This window comes from Lutra lutra, chromosome X (assembly GCF_902655055.1).
Source record: "Lutra lutra chromosome X, mLutLut1.2, whole genome shotgun sequence".
Classification (NCBI taxonomy): Eukaryota; Metazoa; Chordata; class Mammalia; order Carnivora; family Mustelidae; genus Lutra; species Lutra lutra.
Window position 1 is genome coordinate 83,573,840 of NC_062296.1, and position 20,351 is coordinate 83,594,190.

Consider the following 20,351-nt stretch of genomic DNA (forward strand, 5'->3'; position numbering starts at 1 on the left):
CTTTCAAACTTCGAAGTTTTTAATCAACTGTATTTAAGTAACTTTAAGTAATTTCATCTAACTTAGAGTAGACACAGTTTTCAAAGTATTACTTTGTTAAAATGTGCTTAGCAAATGATAATTTGCATTTTGTTTCATTTAAGTTCTGCCAAATTAACTTGATACTTTGCCGTGAGAATTGTGCTATTCTGCTGTTCTCCAAAGAGAACTTAATTTTTTGATTGGGATTCCCGATTGGGAGAAAACTGCTCCTCTGCAGCAGTGATTAGGAATATTAGTCTGGAGAACAGCAATGCTATTTTCTCAAACATAGAAGAAGCTGGCTTGGAATACTCTTAGAGATCTTGGTTTAATGAAAAATGCTGAACGTATTTATCATCTATTAGCAAATAAGTAAATTGGATTTGGTCAAATTGTAATCTAGAATACCTTAAATTGTTTTTTTCAGCATGACTTGGATAAACAGCCTAATTATGTATTACAGCCAAATTTTTATGTTTATCAGTCATCTAAAAATTTAACGTATCTTTTTTTTTTTAATTTTATTTTTTCAGTGTTCCAGGATTCATTGTTTATGCACCACACCCAGTGCTCCATGCAATATGTGCCCTCCTTAATATCTTTTTAAAATTAAAAACTATATTATAGAACCTCAGGTTTCTGTATAGAGAATAATACTTGAATTTTGAATTACATTCAAGAGGCAAATGAAGTATACATTTTTTATTTGTAACTTCTTCTTTATGTTAGGCCAAAAAACAGTTACATATCGACAGTTAGTAAAGATTTATTTATTAGTTTTTACCAAGGAACATTTAAATAATTTACTTCAAGTTTCATCCATATTTTCTGACATTCAAAACAATTTAGAAAATACAAATGCCTTAAGAACACACTTCCTGACCCAAGGGAAGGCAGGAAAAAGGAAATTATGTATACAAGTCAGGGCATAATGCCAAAAGTTGAATCATTCTTTAAAATCAATTAATATCACACAGTTTGTTTACTTAATGGTAGTATGTTACAATATTAGGTTTTGTGTCTTAAATAGACAGCATCACTTTTTGTTCCTTCTCTTTAATACTTTTACATTTTAGGAACAAAATTATATCTTTTTCCTCTCAACTTAAAAAAAGAAACATTCATTTTTTTTTCCCATTAAAGGGCAAATCTTAAGGACCATTTTAGAAGGAACCTACAGATCTTTTGGTGCTCCTGGAAAACAAATGAGGTGGCTTTCTGTGTGACTGGAGGAACACCAGAAAATCTACCTGTCCATGAATTTTCTTTTGCCCTTTTTCTGTGATGTCTAAAATGACATCCTTTATAGAATTCCTAAAATTATATATTTGTTAACTGAATTGACCTTGTTTTTTCTATCATAGGTCACATATCAACAAGTATTTATCCAGTAATAAATCTTTGAAATCCTAAGTAAATTCCTAGAGGGCAGAGACTCTTCTTTATCTTGTATCTCTAACATCTGGCCCATTACATGGCTCATAATCTGAATTGCCTTCTAACAAAAAGGAATGGGCCTAAGAGAATATGTTATAGATCAGAAACATTTCCATTAGGACCAGGCAATTTGGAAGAAGCAGAAGCACCATAGTCTCCCTGAAGTTAGCCCCCTCTTGGACCTGTTCTTTTATTCCTCTCTGATCCAAACACTGGTCTCCATGTGTGCTCCCACACTGGCCTTTGCACTGGCTTGTCTCTGCTTGAAATGCTCTTCCCTAGATAGTTGACTCCGTCTCATCTTTCTGGTCTTACTCAAATAGCACTTTTTCAGTAAAACCTGCAATGGTGGTTTTATTTAAAATTGCAAGCTCTCCTTTTCATCCATGCACTTCTGATCCCTCTTACCCAACTTAGTATCTGTTTCCCGTGGTATTTATCTTGTTCTAACATGAATATACCTATATTGTTTGGTTTCTCCCCAAAATGCCAGAAATTTTCATCTGTTTCATTTATTGTATATCTCAGGCATCTAGAAGAATGCTTGGATGTATGAGGTACTCAATAAATAAAAGTTTAAATGGATGAATGGATGAATTCCCATACATAGCTTGAGGGTATTGAACATCTAGGGTGGGGGTGGCAAATATCTGAAAGTGATGGGGGTGTAGACAGATGATACAGGGTTGTGATGGAGACCAGCTTTTAGAAATACACAGTATAAGTTTTTTTATGATGATTAATGGACATATATCCATGTATAATTTAAAATATACCAGAGAATATAAAAATATGTGAACCTCACAAGGGGAAAAAGGATATAAATTAAATCTGTGCTTGACTTCACTGACAAAATTCTTCTTCCATAAAATTATAGTTGCTTTACTGTGCGCTTATAGGCAAAAACTCAGTTATACAAACTGTAATTCTGTGTTTTCATTATGTAAAATTTCATATAACAGTTTTATTTCAGTAACAGGTGATTTATTCACATGATATGTTTGTCACATGCAAATCCCTGTACTTGGATTATCAGTGCCTTTGGAAATTTGATATCCCTCTCTTCATCTGTCTCATTAGATTCTAGGTATGAGCTAGAAGAGCACATTGTTGCTTTTCTACCTATTGTCCAAGATTGCCCAAGAATTAGTATTATATCTTAGTTGAACCTCATTTTCATTTCTAAAATACCATGGTCCCATAACTTGGAGAAACTGGTGACATTAAGCACAATCTGAGCATTGAGATACCGCCAAGGGTATTTTGCTTATGATACTGCTATGACCGTATTATAACATAAACGTAGATAAAAGGTAGCTTGCTAATGTGACTAGTTAACAATTTAAACTTGGAAGGAACAAAAAAAAGTGTTGAAGATATAATAGTGACAAGTCTTTAGAACTTGGGCCATAGGCCTCGATCTTTTCTCTCCATCTCCATGCACACTTTTTTGCACTTTCTGGGCCCAATGTAGAAAAAGACTTTTGAAATTCTAGTTTATATCCTAAAGAGGTTTGGAATGATTGCATCCATTTTGGGGTAAGAGGGTAGGGAGTGGAGGAAGTTGCTATTTTTTTAAAAGAAACATTGACAAAAGGAGCACTTGCAAATTTATTTTAAAATAAGATTTGCCAGAATAAGAAATTCAGTATGAGGGTGGGAAAATAAAACCAAGGAAGTCTCTTGGAAAATAGGAGAAAAAAGATAAGTGACATACAGGATTCAATCCCAGACATACAATACCTAACTAGTAGCGTTACAAAAAGATAAACCCTGAAAAACTGATGGAAGGAAATTATTTTTTTTTAAATGTTAGAGTTCCCTCAGAGGCAAAGAATTCAGGTCTTTAAATTATAAAGGCTCACCAACCATCTAGCATTCTGAAGGAAAGAAGACCCATATTTATCTCACTAGTGTGGAATTTCAGAAGTATAAGGACAGAGCAAATTCTTACAGCTTCTGGAAAGCAAACAGTACATCTTCCCAAATATGTGTATCAGGCTAGCATCACCCATCTCAGTAGCAGTCCTGGCTGCTAGAGGGCAATGGGCCATTAATGTCAGTGTTCAAGGCCAGACTGTTTTTATTCTATAGAAATTGGTACCAAGCCAAACTATACAAATGTGAAGACAAAATAAAGACATCTTCGGATGTGCAAGGTTCAGAAAATTTTTTTTCCACATCACTTTTCTTAGGAAGTTAACAGGGTAGTAATCTAAGAAAGAGAAGGGTATGGGAAACTGAGAATAGTGGGTTTAACCAGGAAAGCCCAGAAGAGATACCTGGAGGTAATAGCTGTACAGCAAGGCCTAGAAAACAGTCGTTCCTGATGGGGGGGGGTAGGAGAGGGCTCTCAGAAGAACGGGAAGTATGGTAAAGAGCTAAGGAAAAATTAAGACTAATGGTCAAATTAACCTTTCCCTCCCCCCAGGAATGACGGGGCTGTTAGAAACAGGAAAAAAAGAAAAACATGTAAAAAAAAATTCATAGTCCCCAGGGTGCCTGGGTGGCTCAGAGGGTTAAGCCTCTGCCTTCAGCTCAGGTCATGATCTCAGGGTCCTGGGATCGAGCCCCACATTGGGCTCTCCACTCAGCAGGGAGCCTGCTTCCTCCTCTCTCTCTCTGCCTGCTTCTCTGCCTAGTTGTGATCTCTCTTCCTGTGTGTCAAATAAATAAATAAATAAAATCTTTTTTAAAAATTCATGGTCCCAATAGAACTCAAAGTAAAATGTATCATGAATTTAAGCATTTGATGAAGTGTTGTTTTGTTTTGTTTTTTTAAGTCCCCTCAGATCGTCTTGGAAGTCACTGTTATGGGCCTGTATAAAAGGAAATTTAATGTACTTTCTAGCCTGCCTTTAAACAATATATTGTCATAAAAATGTGAATGCTGGTGTATGGGACTTCTGCTTTTAAAATCAGGTGGTGGAGATAATATGAAGGGTTTGGTTGTGGTTACAGGAGATAATTAATTTTCTCAATATTAATAAAAACGTAAAAATATAGCTAGCAGGTTAGGGAAATACAGGCACTATTTTTTGTTAAAGATTCTTTTTATTCATTTATTTGTCAGATAGCACAAGCAGGGGGAGCAGCAGGCAGGGGGAGAAGCAACCTCCCCACTGAGCAAGAAGCCTGATATGGGATTCAATTCCAAGACTCTAGGATCATGACCTGAACCAAAGGCAGAGACGCTTAACTGACTGAGCCACCCAGGTGTGTCCGTATAGGCACTGTTAACCTCCTTTTATAAAGTGAGGAGTTAGGGGGTACCTAAGTGGCTCAATAGGTTAAGTGTCCAACTCTTGGTTTCAGCTCAGGTCATAATCTCAGAGTCATGAGACTGAGCCTCACATCAGACTCTGTTCTTGGAGGGGAATCTGCTTGAGATTCTCTCTCTCCCTCTGCCTGTGCCCCCTCATCCCTTGCACACATAGTTTCTCAAATAAATAATAAATCTTGAAAACCAAATGAGGTGAGGAGTTAGGATTCTATCCAAAACTAATAGAAAAGATGAGAAATTTATGTAAAAGCAATACAGTTATCAAATAGTGGGGAAGAAGATGATGAAAGAGGTATGAGTGAATCCTTCATCTTATTTTTAAATCAGCAGGCATTGTCTTAAAGTTAATAAACCAAGAAATTATCAAATGCAGAAAGAACTTTTTTAAAAAGCCTAGGTTTGGGGGTGAGAGGAGACTTGCTTTTCATCATAGGGTATTTTGTCACTATTTGATTTGGTCATCCATGTGCACATATTTAATTTTAAAAACAAAATGTTTAAGGAACAGGAAATAACCCAGTGGACAAAAGATTACGTGTAAGGCAATGTTGGGAGATAACACCATGAAACTAAGTTGCAGCCTTATTGTAGAGGGCTTTACATGCCAAGGGGAAGCAGTGCATTTAATTTAGGAAAACTTAGAAGGAGTTTTTGGGCAGTCTGGTCATATGACTGGAGCTATCTCCTTTCAGAAAATGAATTTGTCAGGAGGATGAAGTGGACTGGCAGTGGCACAAAGGGGCATTACAAGTAACCAAGCTAGTTTCAGTTTTCCACAGGAAAGGTAATGAAGAATTTTACCTGGTGATGCTACTGGAAATGGTGGGGGCGGGGGGAGGAAAGAAAGGACATTCCCATTACCATGTTTGATACATAGTAGATGTTTTAGTATATGTTTGTTGAATGAAGGGATCAAAGGGAGATTCTGTTTTTTGGTAACTTGTTTGACGTGAGAGTAAAGGAAGGGTAGTCATCCAAGATGAAATCTTTCTTGAATAGTTACTGCTGTTTATTTTGAGATCCGTGACCTGATTGTAGCTCTCCTTATGAGAGTAAGACTTGATCCTGTATGACTGCTGCAAAATGCAAAACATTTTATAATTCAGTGATCGTTCCCTGCCTGTGTTGCATCTTTGTGACAATTAATTATAGTATTCTTATGAAATAAAAGATGAAACAATATTGCAGCCTAAAATTACATCCCACTTACCCAAAAAAGAAAACTGATAAGACATATGGAATGTTATATAGAGTATAGTTCTTCACAGCCTCATGATTTAAAGGCATAAATGGCTGTTAGATTCCAGTTAGGCTCTTGAACAGATAGTTTTTTCCATAGTAGGCTGACTGGTACATGATAGAATCCAACCCATGACCTTGGCCTTTTGAGTTTAAGTCTGTAATCCACTAGTCTTTTAAGTGCGATGTGACAGCACTTTGGGTTACAGAAAAGAAGGAGGAGAACTTCCTTTTAGTTTCATTTCCATGTGTAATGTATATAATTCAGTAATACAAAAAGTATATATAATTTCAAAACCAATAAGCGTATAAATATTGGGTATATGCTAGGTTTTTTTTTAACTGATGAAGATATGCTACCAAAAGTTCAAAAACATTTCTCTAATCACTATAGCTAACTGACCCAAGAGAAACAGACCAGTTAAAAGGATCAAGGGAATAAGTTTGTATGTTCCTATCATTGATCTTGGATCAATGGATGGGGAACCACAGAAGCCTCTGACAGTCTCAGAATGGTGTAATGCTAAGACCCTTGTTTTAGAAGTCATTAGAAGTCAGAACCTGGAATTGATCCATAAGTCTGCCAGTTATTGGCTTGTGATCTGTACTTAATCTCTTTAAACTTCAAACTGTATCCAGACCATTTGGCCTTTAAAAGGTCTGTCAAATTTCTAGTGATGAATGGGGGAGTCTGTAGAGAATTCAGAGATGTTTTTGCTTGCTCTGAGGTATACCCCACCCAGTTGTTACCAGCCCTCTCTAACAAGGTTTGTTATGAAGCAGGAAATATAAAAGGTGAAAAAGCCCCTAACCCAGGCTTGGTACATGGTAGGTGCTTAATAAATGTTTGCTGGATTTAACCATTTTCACACATACATTATTCTTTGAAAGTTTTCTTTAAAGAATTTGGTAATTTGCTTCCTGCCTTTCCTAATATAGGTACAAATAGCTGTCACTCTGAAGCCCTTGTACACCCACCAACCAGTCTCATTTGCAGAGAATGGGTGCACAGGAAGGGGGGTAGAGTCTCAGAGTCAGGTAATGCTTGATTCTACCCTAACCTTTTGTGAAAAATAAAGGAGATAGTACACATGAAATTACAAAATAAAGGACTAAACCATATTGAGGGATTGTTTTATTATTGCCACAGTTCTGAGAGCCTCCAAAATGTTGAAGCTGCTTGAGTATTAATTAGCACAGTCTACAAACGTCTGTCTTACAGAGTAAAATAGTGGGCCTAGATTCCTTTTTTGTACTACAAGAGCTTTTCTTTTACTGCTCATTTTCAGAACCTGCCATATTAGTAGACCAGTGTATCTTTTTGAGAAATCTTTGTAATTCCATATATAGCCAACATTCTATCTCAGAAAATGTTAATTGAGCTCAAACATGCATATGGAAAACAACAATAAATAAAAACAATGAATTCTTTTTGTACAACATATTTTGATTCTACTAATAATACTTAGACACTAGGAAAAAATAACATAGGCAAAAAAAAATGGTCTATATTAATTAATTAATTAATTAACAGGCATATATTTCTGGTTTTGTTTTATTGTAGTTTTTGGCTATAACATAGTATATAGTTCTTGATTAAATAAGGTGTACTTTATCTACTAATCCCAGAGTGAATAAGTAATTGAAATTCTGTGTATACATACATATATTTTCAACCTTTCTCCCTTTCTGATGCCTTCCCTCAGGTTTACTGACACATCCACTGTCTAAAAATCCTTCCCTTAACCTTAAGACCTTCCATTGTTCCATTATGCTGAGTAGTAACTTTTTTTCTGCGTCTAATTCTCCATTCCAAATGTTAAATCTTTTTTCATTTTGTGTCTTAGAGTTAACTCTTTCTCCCTGTTTAGTTCTCAAGTAGTTGTAGAAACAAAGTAACTTACATATTTCCAACAGAATAGCATACGGATCCAAATGGCCTTGCTGAGGGTAGAAATCTCCATGTTTGCCTTGGAATATTTTTCAACCCCACTCCCCAGTAAACACAACTGTGTGTGTGTGTGTGTGTGTGTGTGTGAGATTGGTTTTACCTAATACAAGCACATGTCAGAACACAGCAGATTACTCTGTTGTGTTTTCAGACTTCTTTACATCCTCTGCCTTCACCCCATGAAACTATTTTAATTATCTCCAGTAGGAAGAATGAAGACTTGGAAATACTCAGTGCTAATGTTAAGTAGAGGTTAAAGTGGTCTATGCAGTGGGCTGGTATCATTCTCTTTGACATTTAACTTGAAAGTATATTTGCAGGGTTGTGTGGCTGGCTCAGTTGGTAGAGCATGTAACCTTTGATCTTGGGGTCACAAGTTCAAGTCCCACACTGGACATAGAGCTTACTTTGAAAAACCAAATAATAATTTGAGGATTTCTAATGTGATAATGCTAAATTTATGTTTCTTGGTTTATAGCTGGACAAAGTGTCTCTAACTCTCTTTTTTCCGTTTATATTTGCTTCAACAGGAAGAAGGCAGTATCAAAGAAATTGCAATCACACATCATGTAAAGGAAGGACATGAAAAGGCAGATCCTTCCCAATTTGAACTTTTAAAAGTATTAGGGCAGGGATCATTTGGAAAGGTAAGTCATGAGTGTTTGTTTTTTAAAAGTTGTTTCTTAGAATTTGTGTGTATCTCAGACAGATGGAGAATGGTACTATTTTATGAAATATTACCAATCTCCGTACAAGCAGTGTTTCTGTTAGTTTTTTTTTTTTTTAAGATTTTATTTATTTATTTATTTGACAGCGAGATTACAAGTAGGCAGAGGGGGAGGCAGAGAGAAAGGGGGAAGCAGGCTCTCTGCTGAGCAGAGAGCCCGATGCGGGGCTCGATCCCAGGACCCTGAGACCATGACCTGAGCCGAAGGTAGAGGCTTTAACTCACTGAGCCACCCAGGCGCCCCTGTTTCTGTTTTTACATTTCTCACTGTCAGTAAGTGTGAGAAAGTGAACAAAATCATTCAAAAGTACACTGGAAACTTCTGTAAATTGGCAGTAATCACTTCATATTTTCTCTTCAAGAGCATGTGACTTGTACACTTTGCAAATGATTAAAAATCAAAAATTATTCCCCTGGTACACTTTTTGATACTCTTTTTGAGTCCTCATGTAGATACGGAAGGTGATCTTGTCAAGTACATTATAACAGTGTATTTTAATCTTTCCTCCAGAATATCCCTACTACCAGCAGAAAGTGAATATAGTTACTCCCAAGGAATTAGGGGAGGAGGATTACCGCTATGAGTATAAAATTTTGGAGATTTACAACTTGTCTTTAAACTGAATATAAAAGGGATGCCTGGGTGGCTCAGTCAGTCAAGCGTCTGCCTTCAGCTCAGGTCATGATCCCAGGGTCCTGGGATCAAGTCCCACGTTGGACTCCTTGCTTAGCAGAGACCCTGCTTTTCCCTCTGCCTGCCACTCCCCCAGCTTGTGCTCCCGCATGCTCTCTTGCTTGCTCTCTAACAAATAAATAAATTATTTTATTAATTAATTAAAATGAATGCCAAGGTTACATTCTAATCAATGATACTCATGTTTGTCTTTAACATCAAAAATGTTTCACAAAGCCACCAACTAAAATTGCTCCTGAAGATGCAACATCTTCATCATTTTGCTTCAAATATTCCTTATCCCCCTGCTGCATACCTTAGGAGCATTTTCTGTCCTCCATTTTGAGAAGTACAATATTATGATTACTATTATTTGATCTAACTATTCTGTTTCTCAGTAAGAGGAAGATTCTGAGATTGCATTCAACTTTCACATTGCAGTGCTTGCTTACCACCTCCCCATGAGGAAATATCTGAAGATAATATGGTCTGCAAGCTCCGAAACAATACCACTTTAGCTTCCCTGTGTGTTTTAGGAGGACTATTTAGCAGTTCTTGGCTAATATAGGTAATTTATTACAGCTGTTAACCTCCTTTAAACCCAAAGTGATGCTTTTATTTCAAATATTGGTTAAGTAGACAGTAGAATGTGATGGTTGCGAGTTTGGGCTCTCGGTCAGCCAGATACGGATTTGATTTTTTTTCTTCTACTTGTTACATGTGCTTGAGCAAGTTACTTAACCTCTCCAAGCCCCATTTTCCTCTTCCAGCCAGTCATTAAGTATTGAAATCCCTCAAGATTCCATTCTAGGCTGCCTTCTCCTCACTCTGTACTCCCACTAATTATTTTCTCTATGCCCACTATCGTAATTGTAACCCATATACAGCTGTCCTGACAGATTTCTCTCTCCAATCTAGATCATGCCTCTAAGCTCTGAACTCTATGCACAGCTGCATATTTTGTTCTCTTCACATGATTCAAAGGCAGTTTAAACTCAACATCTCTACAACCAAAGTCAGGATTTTCCCCTGTGCCTGCCAACCTGTCCTGTTTCATTTTTCTCTGCAACTATGAATGGCATCTAGTTAAGCAAGCCAGGAACTTGGGAGACATTTTTCTTTTTTTTTTTTTAAAGATTTTATTTATTTGACAGAGATCACAAGTAGGCAGAGAGGCAGGCAGACAGAGAGAGGAGGAAGCAGGCTCCCCGCTGAGCAGAGAGCCCGATGCGGGGCTCGATCCCAGGACCCCGAAATCATGACCCGAGCCGAAGGCAGAAGCTTTAACCTACTGAGCCACCCAGGCGCCCCTTGGGAGACGTTTTTGACCTACCTTCTACTGCCTGTCTTTTCTCTTGCCTCTCCCCACCAAGTATGAACTATCAGCAAGTCCTATTGATTTAGTAAAGATTTCTCAAATCGTGCCTGTCCTCTCCTTCTCCACTGCTACTCCTGAAGTCTTTGCCACCCCCATTTCTCCTTCGGGTGTTGAAGGAGGCCCCTAACTAGAACTAAATTTGTTCTTTCCTCAAGCCACTGTTTACATGACAGCCACCAAGAGCTAATCTTACACTTCAGTAGCTTCCTTTAAGCCTTTAGGATAAAAACATACTGTTAAGATGGCTGAGGAACCCCTTGTTCTGGTGCCTAGTTACCTGAAAAGCACCACTTTATGTATTTTTCACTATCCATGTTCTGGCTACTTGGCCCTTTTTTTTCCAGTCTTTAAGCACCTGGCTCCATCCCACTAGAAAGCCTTTGCGCATGCGATTTCCACTTCGTGAAACACCCCACCCCACCCTTTCCTCATCTTAACTAGCGCCTCTCATGTTTATGATCTCAAAGAAGTCTTCTCTGCCATTCTAAGTCAAATTCTATTTTACCTTGTCAGAACATTATATACCTCATCTTCGCAGCACTCACCACAATTGCAGTTTTTCATGTGTGTAACTGCTCAATGGCTCCTCCACGAGACTCTGTGTTCTTTCCATGAGTGCAGGAGACATGCTTTGTACCATGTCTTAGCATTGAGCTAGTAGCACAGTACCTAGCATATAATTCTGGAAAGAAGTAATGAGTAAGTAATAGTCCTGACCTCATAGGTTAGGAGTGAGAATCAAATAATAAAAGACCAAGCACATAATATCTGCTATGAAATTGTATTATCATGCAGTCATATTATGGATAAACCCAAATAGACTGGTTTCTTTTTATATGTTAGATTTTTAGGGAACACAGTATTTAAAGTTGCCAGGAGTTAGCATGCATCTCCCTTTATTTCTTTAAAAGTAACTTAAATACCTTACTATAAATAGCAAACATTAAAAATAGGGCGTCTCCTTTCTTACTCATCCTAAAAAGCCCATGTAAGCCAAGGAAACAGGGATGACCTGTCAGAGCTTAGAATAGCTTCATGGGGGGTTCGAAAGGTCATGAATGCTCTGGCTGGGGAAGATCCGATGGCATCTTGGACCACTGCTGCTTCTGCTACCCTTAACTGGTGACCTGCCAGAGGGAACAGATGAAGAGTGCCTGAGCAAGGGCACAGAACTGGGTGGTGGCCCGATTCTTGTTCAGTACCTCCACTGTGACACTAGTCAAATTATTTAACCTCTCTAAGCCCTAGCTTGGGCAGCTATAAATAGGCATTCCTTAGTCCACCTGTCTCCCAAAATTATCATGATGATGTATTACAAATGCTTGTGAAGGTCCTTTGCAAACCAAGAAGTGCTGAAAAGTGTTAAGGTACTTTCAAAGAAGGGTGAAAAAGGTTTGGAATCCACAGGGAGAATTTCTCTTGTGGAATGGCACAAAGAAGCTTGATTAGGGAATCTTAAGAATAAATACCAAATAAATCCTAATTATCTCCATCTAATTAGAATTTATTTCTGTTCAGAAATATTAATAGGAGCACCTGGGTGGCTCAGTGGGTTAAACCCTCTGCCTTTGGCTTGGGTCATGATCCCAGGGTTCTGGGATTGAGCCCCACATCGGGCTCTCTGCTCAGCAGGGAGCCTGCTTCCTCCTCTCTTCTCTGCCTGCCTCTCTGCCTACTTGTGATCTGTCAAATAAATAAATAAAATCTTTTTTAAAAATATTAATAATCTGATTACCTTTAACATGTGAACATCATTCCATCTTAGGAACCTGATTAAGAATGCTTTTTTCTCCCTAGTTTAGCTCACTGCTAACTGGCTAAAAGGAACTAAAGGGTGGGGCATCATAGAAGGACAAGAGGGAGTGATTTGGGGAGAGGAACACACAGTGCATCTAGGTTTCTGTGCAGGTTGTGGTGCTCTTCACTAAACTTTGGAGGTCATTGCCAATCACCTTTGGCACAGTTTCTCAAAATGAGAATGCCTCGCCCTAGAATCTGTTGGATGTAGCATTTTTTGATTTTTGCTAATAGCCTGGCATGCTAGAGCAGATAATTGAGAGCTGACCTGAAAGTTAAATTCTTGATTATAATTGCTTCTCTTCCCATCTGTGGCAACTCAATAGCAACTGCTGGGAAAGAATAGTTAGAAGAAAAAAAGTTGAAATTCAGGTCCATTTAGTGAGTATGATTAAGATTGAATGAAAAAGATCATGAGTCACTATACTGTATACCAGACACTAGTATTACACTGTATGTTAACTAACTGGAATTGAAATAAAAACTTTAAAAAAAGATCACAGACCTAATGGTCAAAATGAACAGGAAAGATGTATAGTTTTGTATTAGCCATGTTATAGCATGACTGTGAATTATGTAGAGCAGGCTTTATTCATTTTGCATAAATTTCACACTAGATTTTGAAAGCAGCTGAAAATAATTTGGAAAATCAAGAGGCACAGTAACATACGTAGGAACTGTGTTCTTCATATTTAGGTATATGTGATAATTTGATTTTTCAAAGATCGAAATGTAGGGTTCTGTCTTGAGTCACATTAAATAGTTGTGAATAGGCTTCTTCAGTGTGTTTTAAATTGTTCCTCCCAGCTATGAGAAATTGATGTGCAGTTTTCATACGTAGAAAAGACCAGTTATCAGTGATTAATCACAATGGAAAATTGTGGTCCAGGGGCACTCCTGTATGACAATTTTTATCAGATCAAAAGAATTTTTATTTTGTTAAAAGCAGAGCAATGATCACTTATGTTATACTTTAAACATGTTGGACTTTTATCTGATTACACAATTCAAAGATTTTTGTGTCTTATATGTTACGTGCTTTTTGGGAATTGGCAGACAACAAAAAGAAAGAAAACAATTTGTTCACTTATGTTGGCACCCCAAATTATTACCACTGTTTACGACTCATTGTATTTATAATTGATACATGAGAAAAATAAGCATCTACGGCATAACGGAATCTCTTTAGTAATACACAGTATTACTGGAAGGGTTTTACTTTTAACAGTGGCATAGTTTGTGATACTTTGTAAAACTTATTTTCTCTCTCATTTAAATACAGGTTTTTTTAGTCAAAAAAATCTCAGGCTCTGATGCTAGACAGCTTTATGCCATGAAAGTATTGAAGAAGGCCACATTGAAAGGTAAGTGCTATAACTGTTTATACTGTTTGCATAGTCTAAGCAAACTGGAAGGTCTCAACAGATCTCCAGTGACTCCTAGGCCAGTTACTTACATTCTGAATCTGTTCCTGTTACTATCTTTAAGTTTAAACTTTATTTTAATGAATTTTTCCTACTGGGCTAGGAATCACATGACTAGTGAGAATGGGCGTTGCCATGTTAAAGAAAAAGTTTTATAAATTCATCTTGGGCTCATGCAAATAAATGTTTAGAAAATTCAGACTGGGTTTGTTTCATCTTCAAATTAATGTGATTATTTTAATGTTTTGAAAACCTACTGATTTATCAAATGAAAAATAGCTTTTATTTTAAGGACTTTATCATCTTGACTTCTGGTCTCCAAGTTTTTTATTTTAAGCCTCTGATTTTGAACAATCTTATATAGGATTTGACTCTTTTAGGTAAATAGTCATTTAGAAGATATTATACATAATTTCTAAAATATTTAAATCTATTTTTTTTATTTATTTATTTGACAGAGAGAGATCACAAGTAGACAGAGAGGCAGGCAGAGAGAGAGAGTGAGAGAGGGAAGCAGGCTCCCGGCTGAGCAGAGAGCCCGATGCGGGACTCGATCCCAGGACCCTGAGATCATGACCTGAGCCGAAGGCAGCGGCTTAACCCACTGAGCCACCCAGGCTCCCTAAATCTCTTTTTTTAAAGATTTCTTTATTTATTGACAGATTGAGAGTACAAGTAGATAGAGTGGCAGGCAGAAGGAGAGGGAGAAGCAGGCTCCCTCCAAGCAGGGAGCCTGATGTGGGGCTCAATTCCAGGACCCTGGGATCAAGACCTGATCCAAAGGCAGCTGCTCAACCTACTGAGCCACCCAGGCACCCCTTAAATCTTCTATTTAGTAGTTTTATTTTACCCCATAACCTCTGGTTGTTAATGTATTGATTCCCAACATCATTTTTTTCCTCTTCAATTTACATGTAATTTTATTTATTTTATTTTATTTTTTTAGATTTTATTTATTTGACAGAGAGAGACACAGCGAAAGAGGGAACACAAGCAGGGGGAGTGAGAGAGGGAGAAGTAGGCTTCCCACAGATTGAGGAGCGTGATGTGGGGCTCTATCCCAGGACTCTGGGATCATGACCTTAGCGGAAGGCAGACGCTTAGTGACTGAGCCACCTAGGCACCCTACATGTAATTTTAAAGCTTTTAAAATATTTAGGAAGGAATATTTGTGATGATCATTTATTATTTCTGATGTTATTCTTTCTAGTTAGTGACCTAAGCTGGATATCATCATTCCAAGAAATTCTACAATTCTCTATAAACACCATCCTTTGCTTTCTTTCTCTTGCTCCCTTCCTGAATGTATTTTCTTTCCTAGCTAGTCTCTACAACTGGCACACTACTTACTTGATTCTTGCTAGGACCAGAGAATTAAATTATGTCCTCAGTGCCCTACTTTATGTCACTACTTGTATAACTTTATGCTTACTCCCAAGTTATAAAACTACATCAGTGGAACTTAAACAAAAGAGGTCATTCACAAAAACAACAAAAGTAGGTTTCATATATTTGATGAGTTCTGTGTTGTACATAATATACATAAACTATAAAGCTGAAAAATCTAAAAGAAATCAGGAAAGGAAATAAATGCCCCATTCCTTTTAGAGAAGGCTAACTGTTGTTAAGAATCTTAGTATTCATCCAGCCATCCAATTAGCTCCATATCCTCAAGATTCCAATTGAATTTTCCTTTAAATATTTAAAATTTTATTTGAAAAGCATACACCTCAAAGAGAATAGGTGCTACGCTGTATGGCGAACCAGGTGTACAGAACAATGAGAAATAATGATTTCACAAATTTTGTTTGAAAGACTCCTTAGCAACCTGGAAAAATTAGTCGTAAATAAACCCTATGCCATAAAATAATCTAACAATCTAACTGAACAATCTGACTGAATTTTACAACTTAACACATCTAGGAAACTTGTGAAGAGATATTGAGCAAATTACAAGTTATAAACAGATTGACACTGCAAAAATATTTAGCCTTTCACACAATGAAAAATAGTATAAATAAGAAATCATGAAATTATACACCTCAAATATTAGAAAATAATAATATAAGGAATGAGTACAGGGCTCCTATGGGCCAAACCTAGAACAATTTGAACATTACAATAATTATAGTGATGGATTACAAACCACTGAGTCAAACAAAAATCCATGGATTGACACATAAATTAAGTAATATGGAGCAAGGGAGAGCTCTTCCTTACAGTAGAATTCCAAATAATATATATAAAAGGAATAATTAAATTAGGAGGTCTTGAAAAGTAGTATTACAACCTCTACCTAAAGGATTTCAAAATTTTATGAAGGGGGATAAAATAATATTTGGAAAAATGTTCCATTTTGCTGATAAAGAAATACATGGAAAATAATGTTAACATTTCATACAATGGAAGCATAAACTGGAAAGTGGTTTTGCAATAAATTCAGAGAAGCATTATTGCTGCTAAATTAACCTGAGGAAAGAATCTCAGAGAAAGAATTCATGCACTTGAAAATTCTCATAGCAATATTAATTTATAATGTTGAGAATTTGGAAATCACACAAATATTGAGAAATAGAGGAATGTTTAAAAATTATACTATTTTATAGGATATTATTTAAAAGAAATATTTCAATTATAATCCCCAAAGGGAACTTAATGAAAATATGTAAGTCAACAGTTACAACAAATTTGGCTACCACAAGTATGTAAAATTACATGGATATAAGCTATAGAAGAAACCCTAGAAAAATGAAAATATTTGACATATTGGAATAGTAAGTGGTCAGATAATTTTTAGCGCATTCTTAAGTTCAATTTTAATTTTTACCAAAGTAATATGTATATAGAATCTAATAAAATAATATTGTTTTGCCAACTCTCCTCCCTATCCCAGTTCTCGAACCTCAGAGACAATGACTTTTGTCTCCTTAACTGCTATTTCTGTCATTTATATCCACATTCAGTACTCTTAATTGCAATTCTTTGATTATTTTCATTTGGTGACAATTTACTGACTTCCTAACATAGCGATTAGGATTTAGTTCTCTCATACTACCACCCACACATAATTCTGCCTTTCATGTCTGCCCAGTAATGTTTTCATTATTACAGCTTGGTTGGTTGGTTGGTTGATTGATTGATTTATCAGAGAGAGAGAGAGAGCGCACAAGCAGGAAGAACAGCAGGTAGAGGGAGAAGGAGGCTCCCCACTGATCAGGGAACCATATGCTGGGTTCCATCCCAGTACCCCTGTGATCATGACCAGAGCTGAAAGCAGACACTGACTGAGCCACCCATGTGTCCCACATTATTACAGCTTCATAAGAACTGTTCCTAACTGAGCTAGATAGTATACTGGAGTCACATTACTTCACATCTTTGCTGTATGAGATCTCATTTTCTGAATTCTATGTCTACCTCTTTCTCAGTTCACTTTCCAGTCTGGGTAGAACACATCTCCTAGTAGCTACCTCAGAAAGGGTGAATGGATGGTAAAATTTTTGTGACCTTGAATGTCTTAAAATGCCCTTATTCTACCTTGTCAGTTAATTTATAATTTGGCTGAGTATAAAATTCTAGGTGAGAAATAATTTTCCCTCAGATATTTGAAGGCATAGTTTCCATTGTCTTCCAGTTTCCTGTGTTGCAATTGTGAGGTTTATTGCAATACTGACTTCCATTCCTTTGTACGTAAGCTGCTTTTTCTCTTTGGAAGTTTTTAGAACCACTCAATTCTTTATCCCTGCTGTTCTGGAATTTGTACAATGGTATTTCTTTAGTGTGAACTTTTGAAATGTACCATATCAGGTATGGGATGGTCTCTTTCAATCTAGAAATTCACTTCTTCAGTTTTGGCCAAGTATTTTGTCATTTATTCCCCATTTTGTAACTCCTGCTCTTTGAATATGTTGGATTTCGTGGATCGTTTAATTTTTTTCCTTGCTGTTTTTTAGTTTTGTCTTTTTCCCCCTATTTTCTAGGAAATATACCAATTATCTTTCAAATTTCTGTAGACATTTTTGTTTCTACCATCATTTTTAATTTCCTAGATTTTCCTTGTTCTCTTCTATTTTTAAAAACTTTCCAGTATGGAAAGTGTCAGACATTTACAGAAAGAAACAAAAGAAATGGAGAACCCCCATATAACCTCCTTGCTGCCTCAGCATTTCTCAACTCATGGTCAATTTTTTTTTGTGTTTGTGTCCTTTCTTTTCCCCTCTCTTGATACTATGACGCAAATCCTAGACATTGTACAATTTCTTGCATAAATATTTTAGTATATATCTCTAAAAGATAAAGATTTTTGAATAATATAACTATATTACTCTACCTAAAAAATTAATATACAGATATCTAATCAATGTTTGAATTTCCACTTTTTCCTATTGTTATAATTCATCTTTCTTTTTGCAATTTGTTTGAATCGAGATCTATATCTCTATTTTGTAGTTGGTTGATTCTCTATAAGTCTTTTAATCTATGAACTCTGTCTCCATTTTTTTTTTTTTGGTAGTTTATCTGTTGAAGATACTGGTTCCTTCCACCCTGACCCTTTTTAAAGCTTCTTATTTCATGGGCGCCATATAGTCTTTGCTCTTTTGGGGTATATAAATTATTATGGCGTTGATTTTTAAGTTTTCTCCTCTTCTTTACATTGTCTCTGTTACCCTTTATTCCTTTTTTTCCTGTTTATTTTTATAACTGTTTTTCATCTTTAGAGCCATTCCTCAAATGCTTGGGGATCCTTTGCTGTCTTTTTCACATTTAAGAGTGAGATACCAGGGCACCTGGGTGGCTCAGTTGGTTGAGTGTCCAACTCTTGCTTTCAGCTCAGGTCATGATCTCAGGGTCGTGAGATCAAGCCCCACTTTGGGCTCCATGCTCAGTTGGGAGTACACCTGAGATTCTCCCCTTCTCTCTCTGCACCTCTCCTCCCTCTCTCTCTGTCTCTGTCTCTCTCTCTCTGTCTCTTTCTCAAATAAATAAATCTTTAAAAAAGAGTTACCAAATAGCCAACTGGAAAGAGTTCTCTGGCAAGAATTTCCTTATTTCTCATTGGCTTCATTCCCTCAGGCTTAGCTTTTAGCTTTCTCTTATCTACTGTGTAAGTTACCACTTACTCATCTTCTGCTCTTGCTTTCTCATCCTGTTCTTTGTCCTTGTGAGCTTATGCATAATTTTTCCATTATCGTAATTTCATTGGGGCTTTGGAAGAATGAAGAAAGTAAAACATTTATGTTTAACCAGAAGTCTCTTTCCATTTCAGAGTTCCTATTACAATAAATGGGGTCAAGTAGAAGTCATTAGTGTTAAGTTGAGTTTGTAGGGACTTTTGTCCTAATACAGTAGTCTGTGGGCCTCAAAGTTTCTTAATACATAATCCTAGAAACATAAACAGCATTTCTTCTTGTTCACTCTTACATTCAAGTCAAGGAGGATTTAAAATCTAATAGCTACTATATGAGAAAAATTATTTCAGAGGAATGTGGTTGCTTTGCCAGCATGAGTCATTATTAACAAATTCTATTTTAGGGTTTAGAGTTTAGCCAATATAAAACATGCCTTCTTCTAAACCAGTATATCCTAATCAAAATTCTTGATTTTAGGATGATTTATATTTGTCAGTGGGACTTTACATGATAAAAGAAACCAGATTAGAATTATTACACAGTCCTACCTTAGACAAAATGAAGGAGTTCTTGAGCAAGTAAATCTCGCTGCTCATTTTCAACTAAACAAGTTTTCATCAGCGTTACATGTAAGGAAACCACCTCACAAGATAATCATAATAGGAAAAAAATCATCTTTTTCTAGCCTCTCATTTTATAGAGAAGGAAGCAGGAAGTCCCTGAGCAGTGTAAGAATTTGAGCAGGTAATTCATCTAGTTACTAGCAGGGCCACTGAAACCTGTAGTTCCTGACTCCCAAATAATTGTTCTTTTCATCGTGATAGAATAATAGATGAGGGATATGCAGTAAATATAATGATGGTTATTTTTGCTGCTCACTGAGCAGAGAGGTGTGTTCTAAATGATAAGCTTTGTAATCTTTGTATAATTATCGAAAGATAGAAATTTGGAATCCAGCTTTAAGGTAATAGAAACTGAATCCAAGATCATATGGGTAGCAGTATAAAAGCACAAATGTGGGCTAGACTGGAACAGAGTTATCAGCAGACCTAGGTGATGAACCTCATTTATATAAATAATAGAAACAGTCTGTTGGATAGAAGACACCAGTTGTTGTGATAGGATAAGATAATGAAATCAGAGAGTGATACTGAATTTGATATACTTGTTGCTGGACAAGTCACTTAAAAGAGCTTTGTAGATCTCAAGAGCAAAATGATTTCTATATCTGGCTTGCCCATTTTCATTCACTGGCACTGAAATCTCCCAATTGAAAGTGGAAAATTGGTAGA

The 20,351-nt window shown here is 36.5% G+C and overlaps 1 protein-coding gene across 9 annotated transcripts in view; it reads left to right on the plus strand.

Annotated features, from left to right (window-relative positions):
- Positions 1-20,351, plus strand: part of RPS6KA3 (ribosomal protein S6 kinase A3) — a 115,777-nt gene that overhangs the window by 50,157 nt on the left and 45,269 nt on the right. For all 9 annotated transcript variants that reach the window (XR_007124678.1, XM_047715081.1, XM_047715083.1 and 6 more), the window contains 2 exons: positions 8,462-8,578; positions 13,789-13,870. Coding sequence is in view for 8 of the 9 variants with exons in the window: in XM_047715081.1 (XP_047571037.1) it covers positions 8,462-8,578; positions 13,789-13,870 (199 nt within the window). In the remaining variant the exon portion in view is untranslated. The remainder of the gene's footprint in view (positions 1-8,461; positions 8,579-13,788; positions 13,871-20,351) is intronic.